The 14,874-nt window shown below is 42.1% G+C and overlaps 1 protein-coding gene across 5 annotated transcripts in view; it reads right to left on the bottom strand.

Annotated features, from left to right (window-relative positions):
- Positions 1–839: 839 nt before the first annotated feature.
- The window catches only part of magixb (MAGI family member, X-linked b), a 48,734-nt gene continuing 34,699 nt past the window's right edge, over positions 840–14,874 (bottom strand). For 4 of the 5 annotated variants that reach the window (XM_082519689.1, XM_082519690.1, XM_082519688.1 and 1 more), the window contains 8 exons: positions 13,860–14,406; positions 13,593–13,656; positions 12,146–12,532; positions 6,507–6,707; positions 6,334–6,410; positions 6,066–6,212; positions 3,317–3,455; positions 840–2,405 (listed from right to left, as the gene is read on the bottom strand). In XM_082519689.1, the coding sequence (XP_082375815.1) occupies positions 1,378–2,405; positions 3,317–3,455; positions 6,066–6,212; positions 6,334–6,410; positions 6,507–6,707; positions 12,146–12,532; positions 13,593–13,656; positions 13,860–14,406 (2,590 nt within the window). In that variant the 3' untranslated portion in view covers positions 840–1,377. Of the gene's footprint in view, positions 2,406–2,864; positions 2,953–3,316; positions 3,456–6,065; positions 6,213–6,333; positions 6,411–6,506; positions 6,708–12,145; positions 12,533–13,592; positions 13,657–13,859; positions 14,407–14,874 lie in introns of all 5 variants that reach the window. The other variant, XM_082519692.1, reaches the window with a different exon arrangement.

The following is a 14,874-nucleotide window of genomic DNA, read 5'->3' as shown; positions in this document are numbered from 1 at the left end:
AGTGCTTTCTGTTGTCTACAGATATTTACAGAATATACCGTTGGCTTTTAAAAGGGATTTGCATTATCACAATCAAATATAGAACAAGATTACAAGTTGAGGCAACACAAAGAGGATGCTGTACAAACACTGACTCCTCTCAGGCCAGATAGATGCGGCGCAGTGGATATGGATTACTGATTGCATTATTATTGCTCAATATCTTCATGAGGTATAAGTGAATTTCTATGTTGTGTTTAAACAGTAGGGGATACTTAAAGGGACAGCTTGACTGAATATCAAATGTATTGTTTTTCCTCTGGCCTGCAGTGCTATTTATGCTGATAAATCAGCAGCAGTGTCTGTTTCCAGAATCCATAACAACAAATGCCTCAAGGCGCTGTAAGCTGAGATGCTCACAATACTAAGAAAGAAATCTGGTGATCCTCTATGAGCAAGCAGCTGGTGATGGTGGAAAGAAGTGAAAAAGTGCCTCCCATTCTACTTTTAGAAGAACCACAAGTAATCCTGCAATCTAACAGCGTAGTGCTTTGTTGGAATAAAATGATACTAAGAGGTTTTTAAGCCTGATTATTCAAGAATTTGAAACTACTTTTCTTCTACTGAACTACATCTACCATGCAAAAGAAAAATGTAGCTACCTAACACTAAAACTCAAGTGAAGGGGGATACAATTTAACATTTGCACTCTGTCACATGGACAAGCTTCTTGTTACAGGTAGATGCTCGCTCCTTCTACACAGTGATATGGTTGGTTAGTGCAGCACTGTAGAAAGAAAACATTTCCTACATGAAAACTGCTTACACCAACATTTTCTTTCTTAGTAGCTGGGTATCGATTTCTCAAAAGAGACCCTGCTGCTGAGTTTTTCAAAAACACGAGTGCCATTTAGTTCTATATATACATTTGAAAGAAGACCAACCAGAAATAGATATCACTAAAATAATCTAGATGGACAAAAAGCACTACAAACCGGAGGAAATAAATACCAAAATTGATTTTAGGGTGAACTGTCCCTTTGAGAGAGGACACTGCTAATGTAGTGCGAATCACTGGTAGGTGAGAAAAGACGAAAGTGCAACTTAAGTAGGGCAACAGTGCCGAAGGGGAGGGAAAAAAAAGACAATGACACTGTTGGGAGAGGGATAATCTTGTTTTGTTGGTGTCATTTACAAGTTAAAATATTAACAGCCAGAGACCAGCTGTAAAAAGGCACAAAGAATATGACTTCATACTACTTTAAATATCAAAGTGACTCAGAGGAAAAAAAGTTGGTAGTGGGGGTAGCTGCAGAAAACAAGTAGAGGTCTAACAGTGTGAATCTGACAGAATCTGTTACAATGGTTGCTCAGTTTCCTGTTAAAAGTCAAGAGAAATCATTTCTTCTTCCCCCACACCCTGTCCGCCTGCCTGTTCTCCTTCATGACCTGAGTCAGTCTCTGCTGGCTGGGCATGAACCAAGGACCTGGCTGTGTTGTGACCAAAGAAAGAGTTGAGATACTGGCAGCGGACACACTTCCGTCAGAGTGGCTGCCTTCAGAGTCTGACTCATCATCCCCCAACTGATCTATGGACAGTGTGGAAGCGAGGAAGGAGAAGGGCTTTCTCTGTGACTCCGGATCAATCACACCCACGCTTCGTAAAGGCCGCTTGACACTGCTGCTCTGTTCATCATTGTCCTCTTTTTCACACCGATTCAGCCCCGTGTCTTTACTTTTTCTGCTGTCATCACCCCAGGACCTCTCCCACTCAGTCTCTGGCTTCTCTTCTTTCCTCAGTTCTCTGTACTCTGCTGCCATACCCCAGTCGTCATCGCTCTCCTCCTCCCAGATTTCTTTGGGCCTGGGAAGCCTTTGGGTAAGACTTGGAATTGGTAAAATGACTTCCCTGTCACCGTCTTCGCTCTCACTTTCAAACGTTTCCACCACCTCCTTCCTCCTTTCTCCCACCCTCATCAGCTTGTCCCGATTCATAAACTCTTCTCTCTCTAACATCCTCTCCCTCTCTTCGCTCCTGCTTTTCCTCTCTCTGCTCCTGCCTTTTCCTCTTTTCCTTCCCCTCTCTGCCCTCGTTTCCGTGTCACTATCATCATAGTTCCTTAGGGCATCTCTAGGTAAACTCTGAGAAGCTTTTTCTCTCCTCCTCCTGTCCCTGGCTCTCCTCAACCTCTCTGTCTGATCAGACATGGGGCTTTGTAAACGCAAGCGTTGTCCTTCACCTGAGACATGTCTTCTTCTCCTTCTACTTCTCCTTCCCGTCCCTTTATCCCTCTCGCCTCCCCTTGACCTGCTTCTCCTCTTCTCTTGTGAACTGTGCCCCCTCCGTCCGGTGGAGTTTACTGCAGCCAAACCCTGCTTCTTGGGGTGATGCAGGAGGGGGGAGGAGGTGATTTGGTGCTCATGGCCTGGACAGACATTGTGTAGGGTTAGGGTGGTGGGCAGAGACAAAAGATATAGACTGAGCAGGCAGTTAAAGAGGAATGACAGCATCTATGGTAAAGAGAATTATGTAATCTGTTATTAAAGACTTCTGAAATCCAGAAAGGTGCCTTAGGTCAGCTTGTGTAATAACAGCTGCTTTTCTATTTTAGTGAAACTTTCATTAGCAATACAACACACTATGGTTATGCAATCAGGTCATTTTCTTTGTTTAACTGTTCAGTGTATGGACAGATTACAAGCTGTCCAATTACTGCTTCAGCATAGGTTTGAGAGACATAAAGCATAATGTTGTACTCTGCTACAATGTTAATTGCTAATCAAGTCCAAGTACTGTCGTTTACTTAATGAAGACAGCGATGCTGGTTTGGTAGAGAGATGTAGAGAGACAGAAAATGGGAGAACTAACAGGAACCATTACCAACCGCGTATTCTCTGTCCGTCCAATGACATAGAAGCAAGGCTCGCCTAGCTTGGAGTTGGTCATGCATAGAGACAAGCTGGAGAGCTCCACTGAGAGAAAGAGAGAGAAAGGGCATGGAAAGGAAACAAAGGAGTGGAGCAGAAAGAAGAGCAGTGTTTGGAAGAAAAACCAACACAGACAAATGAGAAATGTGGTGTGGGAGTGTTAAAAGCAAACAAGGTCAAATGAAACACAGATGTGATGGGTTAAAAGGTGGGAAACACCAGAAGAGAAAATGTTAAAAAAGTAGAGAGCATTTTAGTTAGAATCAGTCCCATAGAAAAACAGGAAACACACCCATAGCAGACATATAACATGCAAAAGCTATGAGGTTGCCCATGTTTCACTCTCAAATTTCTCTTTTGCTATCATGTATTGCCACTCTTAAAATTAAAATGTTCCCAGCTGCCTTACCATAATCAGGCACATAGCCATTTCCTCTCTTGAGGACCAGGTGGATGCGGTGGCCTCCTCTGCGGATCTGCTCGACAGCCTGGCTGTGGGTCATCCCGGCTGTACTGTTCCCGTTTATCTCCACAAGCTGATCGCTCACCTGTAGCCACACACATCATTTCACCGCTTTACAAACTGGAGCTCAATCATTTTAATCACCAGAGTCTGAAATTTTTAGCCTTTATTTGCAACTATTAAATGTTAATGTTAAATGTTTCTCATATAATAATTTCGTAATTCCATTGATAAATACTTAAAAGTCATCCATCCATTCTTTTCCACTTATCCTCATTACAGTCGCCGGGGGGATGGAGCCTAACCCACCTACCATAGGATGAGAGGTGGGGTACACACTGCATGTCTTTGGACTGCGGGAAGAAGCCAGAGTATCCAGAGAGAACCCACCCAGACATGGGGAGAACATGCAAACTCTTTTAGTCATATAGACTTTAATGTCAAGGCTTCCCCTTCAGACTTCTCAGGAAATATCATCCAAACACATTTTAGCTAACAGAAAAGATTACACGCACATGTTTTATATGGTTTCTATTTAGAAGTATGTAGTAGGAATAATAGTTTAACTGGTTCTGAGTGATATGGGCTGGAAGTATCTGTGAGGCTGTTATGAATAGGAGTGGCAGGCAGGCAGGTACTTTTGGCTGCTTCTCTTCTCTCTTTAGTTTTGCCACATATTTACCTTTTACAGATTTTACACCACAAGCCTCCCTGAGCTTTTGAACCAGGAGAGCTTTTCACATTTTTAGGCGAATCTGAGAGTTACTACACTATGGAAACACAATAAGTAGCTCAAAATTTTAAAAACAAACAAAGAACCTTCATTTTTCAATTTTCGAATGTACAGAATTACAGTTTACAAAATTGACTGTCAATGGAGAATAAATCTCAACAAGACTGAGTGAGAAAATCTTTCATCGCAGGCTTGTGTTATTACAGGTTTGATTACAGGTTTGCAGATCTGGAAATTGGCCACAGTCTTTGCAATGTTTACTTGGGAATGGCTGCTGTACTAGCAAAGCAAAGTTGCTTAATTTATTTCATCTTCTAGCACAGGATACACTGGATCATCCTTTCTGAAAGAAAAACAGATAATTCTGTCCTACAATTAAATAAAAAAAATAACCTGAAAGTTCTTTTCTTTATAATCTTCACCTTCACTTTGCAAAAATGTTGGTCGTTGCGTGACAGCGTTTTGATGACCGCTGAGCTGATTAATTCAATCAGCTCGATGTGCACAGCTCTGGTTGACATCTAGGTAACGAGTACTGTCCAATGCTTGCTGTCAGCACTCCCACCTCTCGGAGAACATGTACATTAATAATTGTCCAGGATTTAAACACATTGATGCCATCCTCTAGTCTTCTCCCACGTAACTTGCGACAAATAACAGACTTGCGAATAACAGAGGACATTTCTGCCAAAAACCCAGCATCCAGCTGCTTGGACTGCTGCCTCCTTACTGAGATACTTTGTCATAATAGAATCTCACAAGCAGTGTGGCATTGTGATGTGTGGGACGATCAGAGTATGTTCACTTGAGAGGTCTGCAAACGATACACGAAATGCGAAGGATTTTGCTTCTTGAACAGGCTTTGCTTGTTAAACATCTTTCCCTCCTCGAGATGTCTGAACTCTTTAAAGACATGTTACACAGATGGAATAATCACAACTTTCTTGCGAGAGCTCAGTTGTGGTTGACATCTGTTTGAAACATTTCCAGCCTCTGCATTTTGCACTGTGAGAATTTTCCTTAATGATGCTGACATGAATCAGCCTGGCTGAAGCATTGCAGAGCTTCCTCTAGTTTGAGAATAGCTCAAAGCAGAGCCTAATTGAGCCTCTGTGGTTCTGGACCCAGGGCTGGGAGTTCAAGTTGGATTTTAGCATCTGAAAGGCTTCTATTAGCTCTTCAGTATTTGATGCCACCCAGTGTAGCCCCAAATTGGATTTAGCAAACATCTGTGTAATTCTTTTCAGGAAGCATATTGCTTTTGACAGTGAAGAAAAGAGAAATGACTGTGAGCACAGATACCTGTTGTTGCTCAGTGTTTGAGAGAATGGCAAAGTTGAACTGGCACCACCCTTGGAGGAAGGGAAGGGACTAGATTTGAACATTTTGTTGGATGTTTTTCAGAGGTTTCAAAAAGATACCATAGCCATCAATGGAAATATGCAAGAAGGTGTTTTATTGTTTAGTAGCCAGAGAAGACCACAGAGACCATTTTCGTTATGTGCGGTATGAGGACAGAGACTCCAACAAAACTGTGGGGGAGTAGAGGAAGAAAAATACACATGTTTACACTGCTTTTGCCATGTAGTGCGTCAGACATGACACAGAGAAGGGTGAGGAAAAACGTGGCTCTTTTTCAACATAGGAGACTCAAATCAACAATGTTCAGTTTGGGCTAATTTAGCAGCCTTTTATAAGTAAAAACTGATTCTTTAAGCACTATGGTTGTCTTTTACTAATTTCTCACTTAGGAAAAATATGAAAAATGTGAATTCCCCTTCACATTTTTCCTTGACCTTGAGGTCAGGGAAGAGTGTTTCGACGTGGATTATTAAACCACAACCCCGACTACACAACTCTGTAGATTTTGCTGAAAAAAATAAAAGCAAAACTCAAAGAACTTCAATGCATTCATTATATATTGTGTAAACAAGCTGAAATGCACATAGGAAACAGACTCACCTGCATTTTTTGGCTCCGTGATGCAGGCCCTCCCTCCATCAGTCCCAGAACGTAGAGGCCCATGTTGTACTCACTTCCTCCTCGGAGGCTGAAGCCGAATCCTGAGGGGCCGCGATCCAGATCCACACTGTAATACCTGGAGTCCCGCTGGGACACACAGATAAAGAAGTTTAGGTTAATATTATACACTGGCAGTTAATAACAGCCACAATCGATGTAGGAATTTCAGTGCCTGTTAGGTACACGTGATTGAATGTGCTTCCCTCACCTTTGGACGTGACCTCTGTCCCTTTCGGTTTCTGTGACCAGAGTCATAGTCAGCAGTTTCTGGAAGGTTTGCAGAGTCTGCAAATGATAGTGATTAAGGTCTGATTGTGAAATAAAAGCCAAGCTTTGCACTGTGGCATATGTGTATGTTTGGATGCTTATGTGAATGCCTACAGGTGCTGGAACGCGGGACAATGGTAAGACGTAGAGTATTTCCTGCCCGGCGAAGTATCTGAGCGAGCTCCCGATGAGGCAGAGTCACCACCGAGCGTCCCTCTACAGCCTCTAAACGATCCCCGGGCCGGATCTGACCGCTCTTTGCCGCAGGACTGCCACGACGGACCGTCACAAACCGGTGGGGCAGAAGAGAAGCAGCTGAAATAGGACAGAATAAAACAGTTATTAGCGCATTAAAGTAGATGAGGCTGGAACACGAGATTCCATCAGGCCTAAAAAGTTTCCTCTTAACTGAAGGCTGAGAGTAATAAGTGGAGTCATAAGTAGATAATTATAAAAACAGGAAGCTTTAGCTCATCAGCGCATGTGCCAGAAATCCTAAAACAAGCTATAATTTAGCTTTGGATCATTCTTGACAGGCTATTTTATGAATTACTTCCTCAAAGGAGCCTACCTAGTCGCTCCTTTCCCCACTATCTCCTTGAAACACTCTCCTCTTCTCCCTCATATTCCCATCTATCAACCTACCTCTCTAACCACTGACACACCGCAAACAGTTTTTCAGCTGTCCAACAATGCATCTTCCCCCTCAAGAATAAACTGTCATGGAACGCAATCTTTCCGGCAATACTTTTTTCCAACCCTAATCTGTCAAACCGCACATAACAACAAACTTTAGATCTTTAGATATCTGTTTACCCAGCACCAGTGATTCTTATGCTCAGCACATCTAAGATCCCCCTCAAACTGTAGCTTGTGTGCATTAGTATGCCACCGGCTTAGATAACACACACAGCAGTACTTTTATTTTTCGTGCAAGCACCATCGAATATTTTTCTCCTCGATGTGGGAAAACGACTCTTCTCACCCTCATCAGCTATAAGACACAGTGTGAAACTGAGGTTACAGATAATACACAAGTGTGTTGTGGAAGGCGAGGACCGGACCGTTAGCTTCATGTATAATGAACTCCATTTGTCTTATTGTCTGTATGAAGAGATCACGTGCAATTAAGCTAAAATGGTCAGAATCTGAGGCTGATGAGAAAAATATTCAGCAGCCTAACAATAAATTTGCTTCCTTTAATCTCCTGCACCAACTAAAAAGCTTAAATATTTTTAGCTGGACAGCTGTTTCTGTCTGCTGTATCTCTTATTTCTCTTTTTGTGTTTTAATAAACTCCCTATTAGGCTTTCCCTGACCCCACTTTGAGGGAATGCGGAGCTTTAGTGGCAGCTGGCCCTTCTAGAGTCTTGCCAGTGGCCTTATGTAACCCATCAGGCAGCATAAACATTTTGAAACTGTTATTCAGCTGAGGTACATGACGCTCAATTCTGCCCATGTCCCTCTGGTACCGAAATAGCATGTTTAGAGTGATTTAAAGAGCAAAATGAAATGCTTCGTTAACAGATTAAAATTGTATTCTTGGGGGTAGGAGTATGTCGTATGAGATGAGGAGCATGTCACATTGGAATCATGATTCAGTTACAAGGTTCAGCCTATAAATCAGAGCCCAGAGACACGAGTCCAATCTGGGCCTAATCTGGGTGACCCAGGCGGAAACAGCAATCAGGTCAAATCAAAGCCAAGGCAGCTTTGCAAATAGTCTTCTTATCATGCATAATACATCAACAGTGGCTAAACACATGAATACACATGCAACAGCGATGCTCACACGCACACGGCAGCATTGTAGAAATGCACAGACACATGTTAAGAATCTCATACACACACACAGACACACAGTGACTCACATGCAAAAAGATGAGGACAGATGCACTCAGCCACAAATGCACAAACAGACACACAAGCTACACACACATGCATCTGAACGGACTGCATTATATCGTAGTGTCTTTTCCTCTGGCTCTCCATGTTCTCCTGTCCACAGTAATCCCACTGCGGTATGCCCAGCAGCCAGCCAACCTCTGACGTGCTGCACTGATTACCGCTCAGGAGTCGAGCAGCCCCCCTCTTCCGTAAAAAACCCTCTCTGGACCCCAGATGAGGCGGCGAGCGTGGACATCGCTACAGCAGCCTGCGGATGTATACTACATGTTGTACACCGGGGGGAGAGAGGAGTGCTGGCTTTCAGCAGGATCACTCACATGGTAGTGTCTCTGCCAGTTAGTTAATGCTGAACATCACCGCTACAATCGAACTACCATTAGAGCTGGGACTAATCGCCTTTTCCCACAAATGCTCATTATGTCTTGTGCCGTTTTACACCTGACTGGGCTTAAAATAACAACAAGATTTCCTTTCATCAGCTGTTGCTTCAATCACAAAGGCTGCATCATCATAACTGCAAAATCAACCATACAACGCATCTCTTGCAGCATCCTTTTGATCAAGTATCTGACACCTCGAACGTGTGAGCATGTGGTTCGAACTTTCACACCGTCAACACATCTGGCTGAGCAAACTTTAGAGAACAGAACGCAGTATTTAACACTACTACCTCACCTACAAAGCTGAATGTGAAACACTGCACCAAACCAAGACCAACCTCATTTCTGCCAAACACACAAGAAGAAGTGGAGCAAATAATTACGTTTGGACTCCTTCACAGTTCTCAAAGCAGACTGTAGTCTCTCCAGCATGGCTCTCTGATTCGCATGCACAGGAAAACAAACAAAAGGATAAAAGAAAAAAAAAATCTGTGTCAAGCAGATTCACATGCAGCGGTCGACAGGAGCGAAAACACAGGTTTGCTGTCGCTTCTGTTGCTCCTCGGCGAGGGAAACATTCAGTGTAGCATTTGTAGAGTGATGGAGAGAGCGGGAGGTACGGAGCGATAGATACAGAGAGACGGAGAGAGAGTTTTAATCTTTTGAAAAACCCGACTGGACGCTTTTACTGCAGAGCAAAAGGGGTGTGAGAGAGAGAGGGAGAGTGGGCAGGAGCTTATGAGTGAGAGTGAGAGAGGAAGAGAAAGCCAGAGATGGGAATAGAAAATTATTAAGAAAAAAAAAAAAAGAGGAAAAGAGAGACAGGAGTGGCATGACAAGGGTGAAATGAAGGGGAGAATGAGGACATGATGGAGATGGAGGCTTACAAGAGTGGACAGACTTTGTACTGCAGGGACAGGTGCACCTACAACCTTAATCTCACCATGAAAACACAAATGTGTGCTCGCTTGGGCCATAAAGCAAATTGAACTGCATCAAAGTGGAACAGAGCAGCTAATGCAAGACATGTAAAGGTGAGAGGGTAATACATCACTGGGATGCTGCGGCTAACCTGCTATTCATAAGCAATACACTAAAAGCTAATAAGGGGCAGGATGTGTTCACTTCCCAGACAGAACTGAAACGATGCAGCATTGTCCTGTAAGATCAAAGATACGAGACTACTTTTCTTAATTCAAGCTTGAATATTCAATTCAAAAGATTGCAGACGTAAAAAATAAATAAATAAATAAATCTATTCTTAAATCATTTTTGGAAATGAATGAAAGATGGGGCTGCCACATAAACTTTGTGATCTTTTAGCAAAGCAGTTCAAGCAGTTTGAACTTACAGTATTTTTTAGAGGATAAAAGGATACGATCCATTAACAATATAAAATGCACTGTATGCTGGTGGTTTGCACGGTCAGCTAACAGCACATGTGTCAAACTCGAGGCCTGTAGAAAAAAAATCTGTGGCTGGCAAACCAGGTTAGACTCAATTAATTTTGGCCCATGCAGCTCTAGCTGTGATATGCCAGCTTAACAACTTAAACAATTTCATCTGCAAGAATGCAATCTCTGTTTTGTAAAAGTATAGTTTGTCCTCAAAATGGACATGAAATTATTACATTTTTCTGTGCAACCTGTTTCACTCGCTTGCTTTGCTGTATGACATTATGTAAACTACACGACCATTTCTTTTCTAAAATTACATTTCCCTGTGACAAAGTGGTCAGGCATGAACTCATTTACCACTTGTCCCTTAACCACATTGATAATTTATTCCTTGTTATTTTACAGTCAACCATAATGCTTTAATTTAGACATTGCTAGTGTAACTTTGCTTAACATACTATCCCGGGTTTGTTTGTGGTAGCAGTAGTTACATCCATCACATCCATGCATGCATCCATGTTTTTTAAAGCAAATACTATTAACCATCAGGTCATTTGAATTTTCTCCTGTTCACAGGCAAATGTCTGGTAAATGATGTTTTTTTATGTTGCTTTGGTTATACTTACCATGTTTGTCCATTTATTCAGGTCCTATATTTAAACCAGGTGTGTGGGAAGGGCCGCCCCAGTACTTCCTGTTTATATAGGGTCACGAGGTCATTGATTGGATCACTGGGTGTAACCAAGTGAAGGTTTTTTAATTTGTATAGCATTGTTTATTTTCTTTAAAGTAGCCTTTTGAGTTGTACTGTATGCAGTGTTTTACTTTTCAAACCATTTAGCAGAGTAAATGAGTTTGTCAGTTTCATGCGTAATCTTATTCCTGTTCTTTGTTTAGACTCGTATTGTTCGGTCTGACCTATTTTTTTCTCAATGGTAGAGACTAATGAGGTTCAGGTGTGTGTAAAGTCCTATATACAGCAAATGGGATTTTTGCCTACCAGGATGGTTGTTTTATGGTAGAATGGAGATGCCAGAAATAAAGTACACTTAAAAGAAACTTGACTAGTATGCTGATGCTGTCCACTTCTCACCTTCCTTGCTGTTTATGTTACCACACAGTGGTTATGTTCAGGCCTGTACAACAGGCTTTTGTGAGTTAGCTGTATGGTTGTCTATATTTTTTAAATTTTTGTTGACTGGCTGAGGGGGTTTATGCCTACAAATCTATACAAGATAGTTTCCAATTAAAATAAATAAATAAACAGGACATGCACTTTCCAATAAATAAAAGGAATGTGATTCCTTCTCTGGTAAATTCATCCCACAGTCCAAGAAAGTGCAAGAAACAACCTGTCCAAGGAGTCCAGTGTGAGATGGGATAGTAGATTGAAACATTTAAGATTATATACAATTACTTGTTTCAACTCTCACAAAATAAAAAAATAAAAATATTGAGTTCATTTTGTCAAATAGTATGAAAGAAAGGATAAATTAGGCTATGCCTTAGGGTGGTCCTGCAACGGGAATAATGAGTTGCTAGCCCAGAACCCTAGATAAACATTTAAACATTTAAAATAAAAAACCCAAATGAGTGAATGAATCTAAAGCACAGCTGTGCACCTGACAAATGGTAAGCAACTTCCTGCTTCCAAGCCAAAAGTGCACTTCATGATGAAGCAGTCACTTGAAAATAGAGGAGGTCAAAACCAGTTTTCTTTACAACCCAAATAAAACCAACCTGGAAGCCTTTAAAAGAGAAAGGTTCATTGTGCATCATGACTCATCCAGTGGCATGTGGCCACGGTGACCACTTTTTAATCTGTAATTACCTAATGGTCTTCCTGTCCACAAGGGCATCCAAATGAGACCCGTTTTAGTGGGCATCTCACCAAATCGCTTTACCCAGCCAGAAAAGTTCAACTAATGTTGCATAATGTCCATCCAATTCTGTTTCTTTGGATTTAAAAAAATACTGTGTCGCTCATCAAAACAAGTTAAAAGCTTTACTATCTCTAAAAGATTTAACCTGATGAAAGTGTCATGATAAGTCACAAGTTGAATCTTACCTTTCCCATTCTCCACGTCCTGTGAGGCAATCACAAAGCCAAAGCCTTCTCCTGGCTTTCTCCTCAGCTCCACTTCAATTCCTCGATGCCGCCGAGTTCGTTCACCGCTCTGCTTCTCCAGCACTGGAACGCCGGCAGCTTCATCCTCCAGGCCCGTGTTAATCCAGTCTTTGGGCTCCATAGTGAGGGTTACTGGAATGGACTCCAAGAAACTCGTGCTCTGGATTAGTGAGGAACGTGCTGGAGAGGGAGGTGTGCCGACAGAGGTCCGGGGCACTTGCAGTGCTTCTGGGAGCACAGAGGAATTGTCAGGTGGAGGAGGGGGACGGAGCAGAGGTGGAGGGAGTCTCCGGATAGTTCCAGGGGAGACAGCTGAATGATAGACTCCTGATAAGGAGAGTGAGAGAATAAAACCGAAACAAATAAAAACAAAGAGAATACATTTTGTTAACGATTCACTAAAAAGTAGAGCTTCTTATTTTATTAATTACTGGAGACACCACATATAACAAAAAACGGGCTTTTTAAAATTTTTTAATAGCCCTAGAGGATAGTTTGTCCAGCAAAGTGCACTGAAACACCACCGTTATGCTCAATGTGATGCAGCAAATGTTACAGAGTAGCATCGCTGCTGAGTAGGCATTTTAGGGAATAAAGGAAAATCTACACATTAATCAGCAAATAATTTCCTCGTCAGTATGACTTCAAAATAAGCTTGTTCCTGACAAATGATCGTGTCATTCATGTTCATCATGTCTGTTAGCAAATAGGCAGCTAATTTGCCAGTAGAGAGGCAATTATTCCCAACTATTCCACTGGTACAATTGAGTTATTTCATTTCAACAGTATGTAGGGTATTGGAAAAAGAATGAAACAACTATTGTGGGGAAATGATCTAATCTAAAAAACCGAGTCTACCTGCAGGTCTGAACAGAAAATTTGGGTAAGCAGTGAAAATGGACGGAAAAAGTGAATGCATAAATGGTTAAAGCAGATATTAACAGGACAAGTGGAATTTATAGTTATAAGACAACTGTCTTATAACTATAAATCATAAATGGTGAGTTAAAGTAAAACTTTTGAACATGCCAGGTGGTAAAAATGAACGTTCTTGAGACCTGACAGAGCTACAGAGGAATGTCAGGAGGGAGAGGCTGAGAACCGCTGATAGAGCAGATTGCAAAGTAAACATCAGAACAACAGCTGCTCAATCTGAATTCCACAAAACCAACAAACATTTTAATTGGTTGGTCAGATGCAAAGGTGGAACTTTAAAAAGTTCCCATCTTTTATTCTACTGCAACGAACATGCACATTATGTATGCACATTACTAAGCTGGCAAAGCAGTTTTTTGGTTCTAGTTCTTATGCAAGTCAGGGTTGCAGGAGAGCTCAACCTTATTAGAAAAAAAAATCACTGAATATCAAATGATTGTGAATTATTTACCTCCTCTGTAAACCAGTAAGATGACTTCTCCCCGTTTGGCGTGCTCCTGGATAATTGTTTGTACCTGAGAACAAACATTAAAAGTATTAAGTTCTGAAATTGTTTCAAAATTTTTAATCATGCAAAGTCATTTCTGATGATTCAAACTTAAGGGGTGTGAGGAAAAAATAAGCTAAAATGTTGGAAACCACTCTTTTTACGCACTGTATTATCTTCATCGGTTTATGTTTCATCTCCCTGGTTTTCTTTCCACTTTTTCTCCTTTACCTGTGTAAAGCTAAGGCTCTGGACGTCAGCTCCGTTGATTTTGACAACAGCGTCCCCTGGCTGCAGGGAGTTGCACTGCTTCCTGTCCCAAACTCGATTTACTAAAGCAATAGTGCCTCCTGGACCGCCAGCCGTCATGCTGAAGCCCAGGCCTCTGTCTCCTTCAGTCTGGCCCAAGGCCACTGGCACCAGCTCCCCTCCACTGAAAGCTCCAAGTCCACTGCCTACACTCATTGCCCCAGGTGAGGACATGCTGCTGGGACTTGCAGTGGGGCTGGTGTTGCCCTGGAAACCATTAAAGCCACGGTGTTGCGGGCTGTCTGGGGTTGGAGGTCTGAGATGGGAGGTCTGTGGTCTGAATAGGTGGGGATGAGTGCTGCGGGGACCACCGGGGGAAGAGGAGGGCCTTCCTGGGGACTGAGGCAGGGGTAGCCGGGACCCCGACAGGGTGGACAGGTCACTCTCAGACGACTTGGATGTTCCATAAAGTAAAGGATGACGAGGTGTCGCGAGTGAGTTATTGTTGTGATTACGGATCATTGATGCCCTGATGAAGAAGAGAAAGGAGAGTTAAAATCAATACTAAATGCCTCTGTGTTCAGAGACAGTATCATACTAAAACATGTAGGGATGCAGTATCTGCCATTTAGTTTTTAGAAATAATGTCCATCTCTGAAATCCAATTTTCGCTCATCACAACATGGCAGATAGATTAACAACTCCGCAAACCGCAGTGAAGCTTGATCTAAAATGCTTCCTTTTTTCGACTGGCAAGATGATTACCTGACTGATCACTGAAAATTTTGTTGCACTGAGGCTAATTATAGCCTCAGTATCCTGTTTTTAGCTGGTAGGAACCCCATGTGGTTGTCATCTATTTCAAGGTTTGACATACTGTGGGTTCAGAGATGCTCTTCTGCATACTTTGATTGTAATAATTGGTTATTTGAGTTACTGTTGCAGTGTGGCCATTCTCCTCTCAAGTCAACAAGGCATTTTCTCCCAGAGAACCACT

The sequence above is a fragment of the Aulonocara stuartgranti genome (assembly GCF_965226115.1).
Source record: "Aulonocara stuartgranti genome assembly, chromosome: 20".
NCBI classification, from domain to species: domain Eukaryota; kingdom Metazoa; phylum Chordata; class Actinopteri; order Cichliformes; family Cichlidae; genus Aulonocara; species Aulonocara stuartgranti.
The sequence above is the reverse complement of the archived record's forward strand: the minus strand, read 5'-3'. Positions and strand labels throughout refer to the sequence as shown.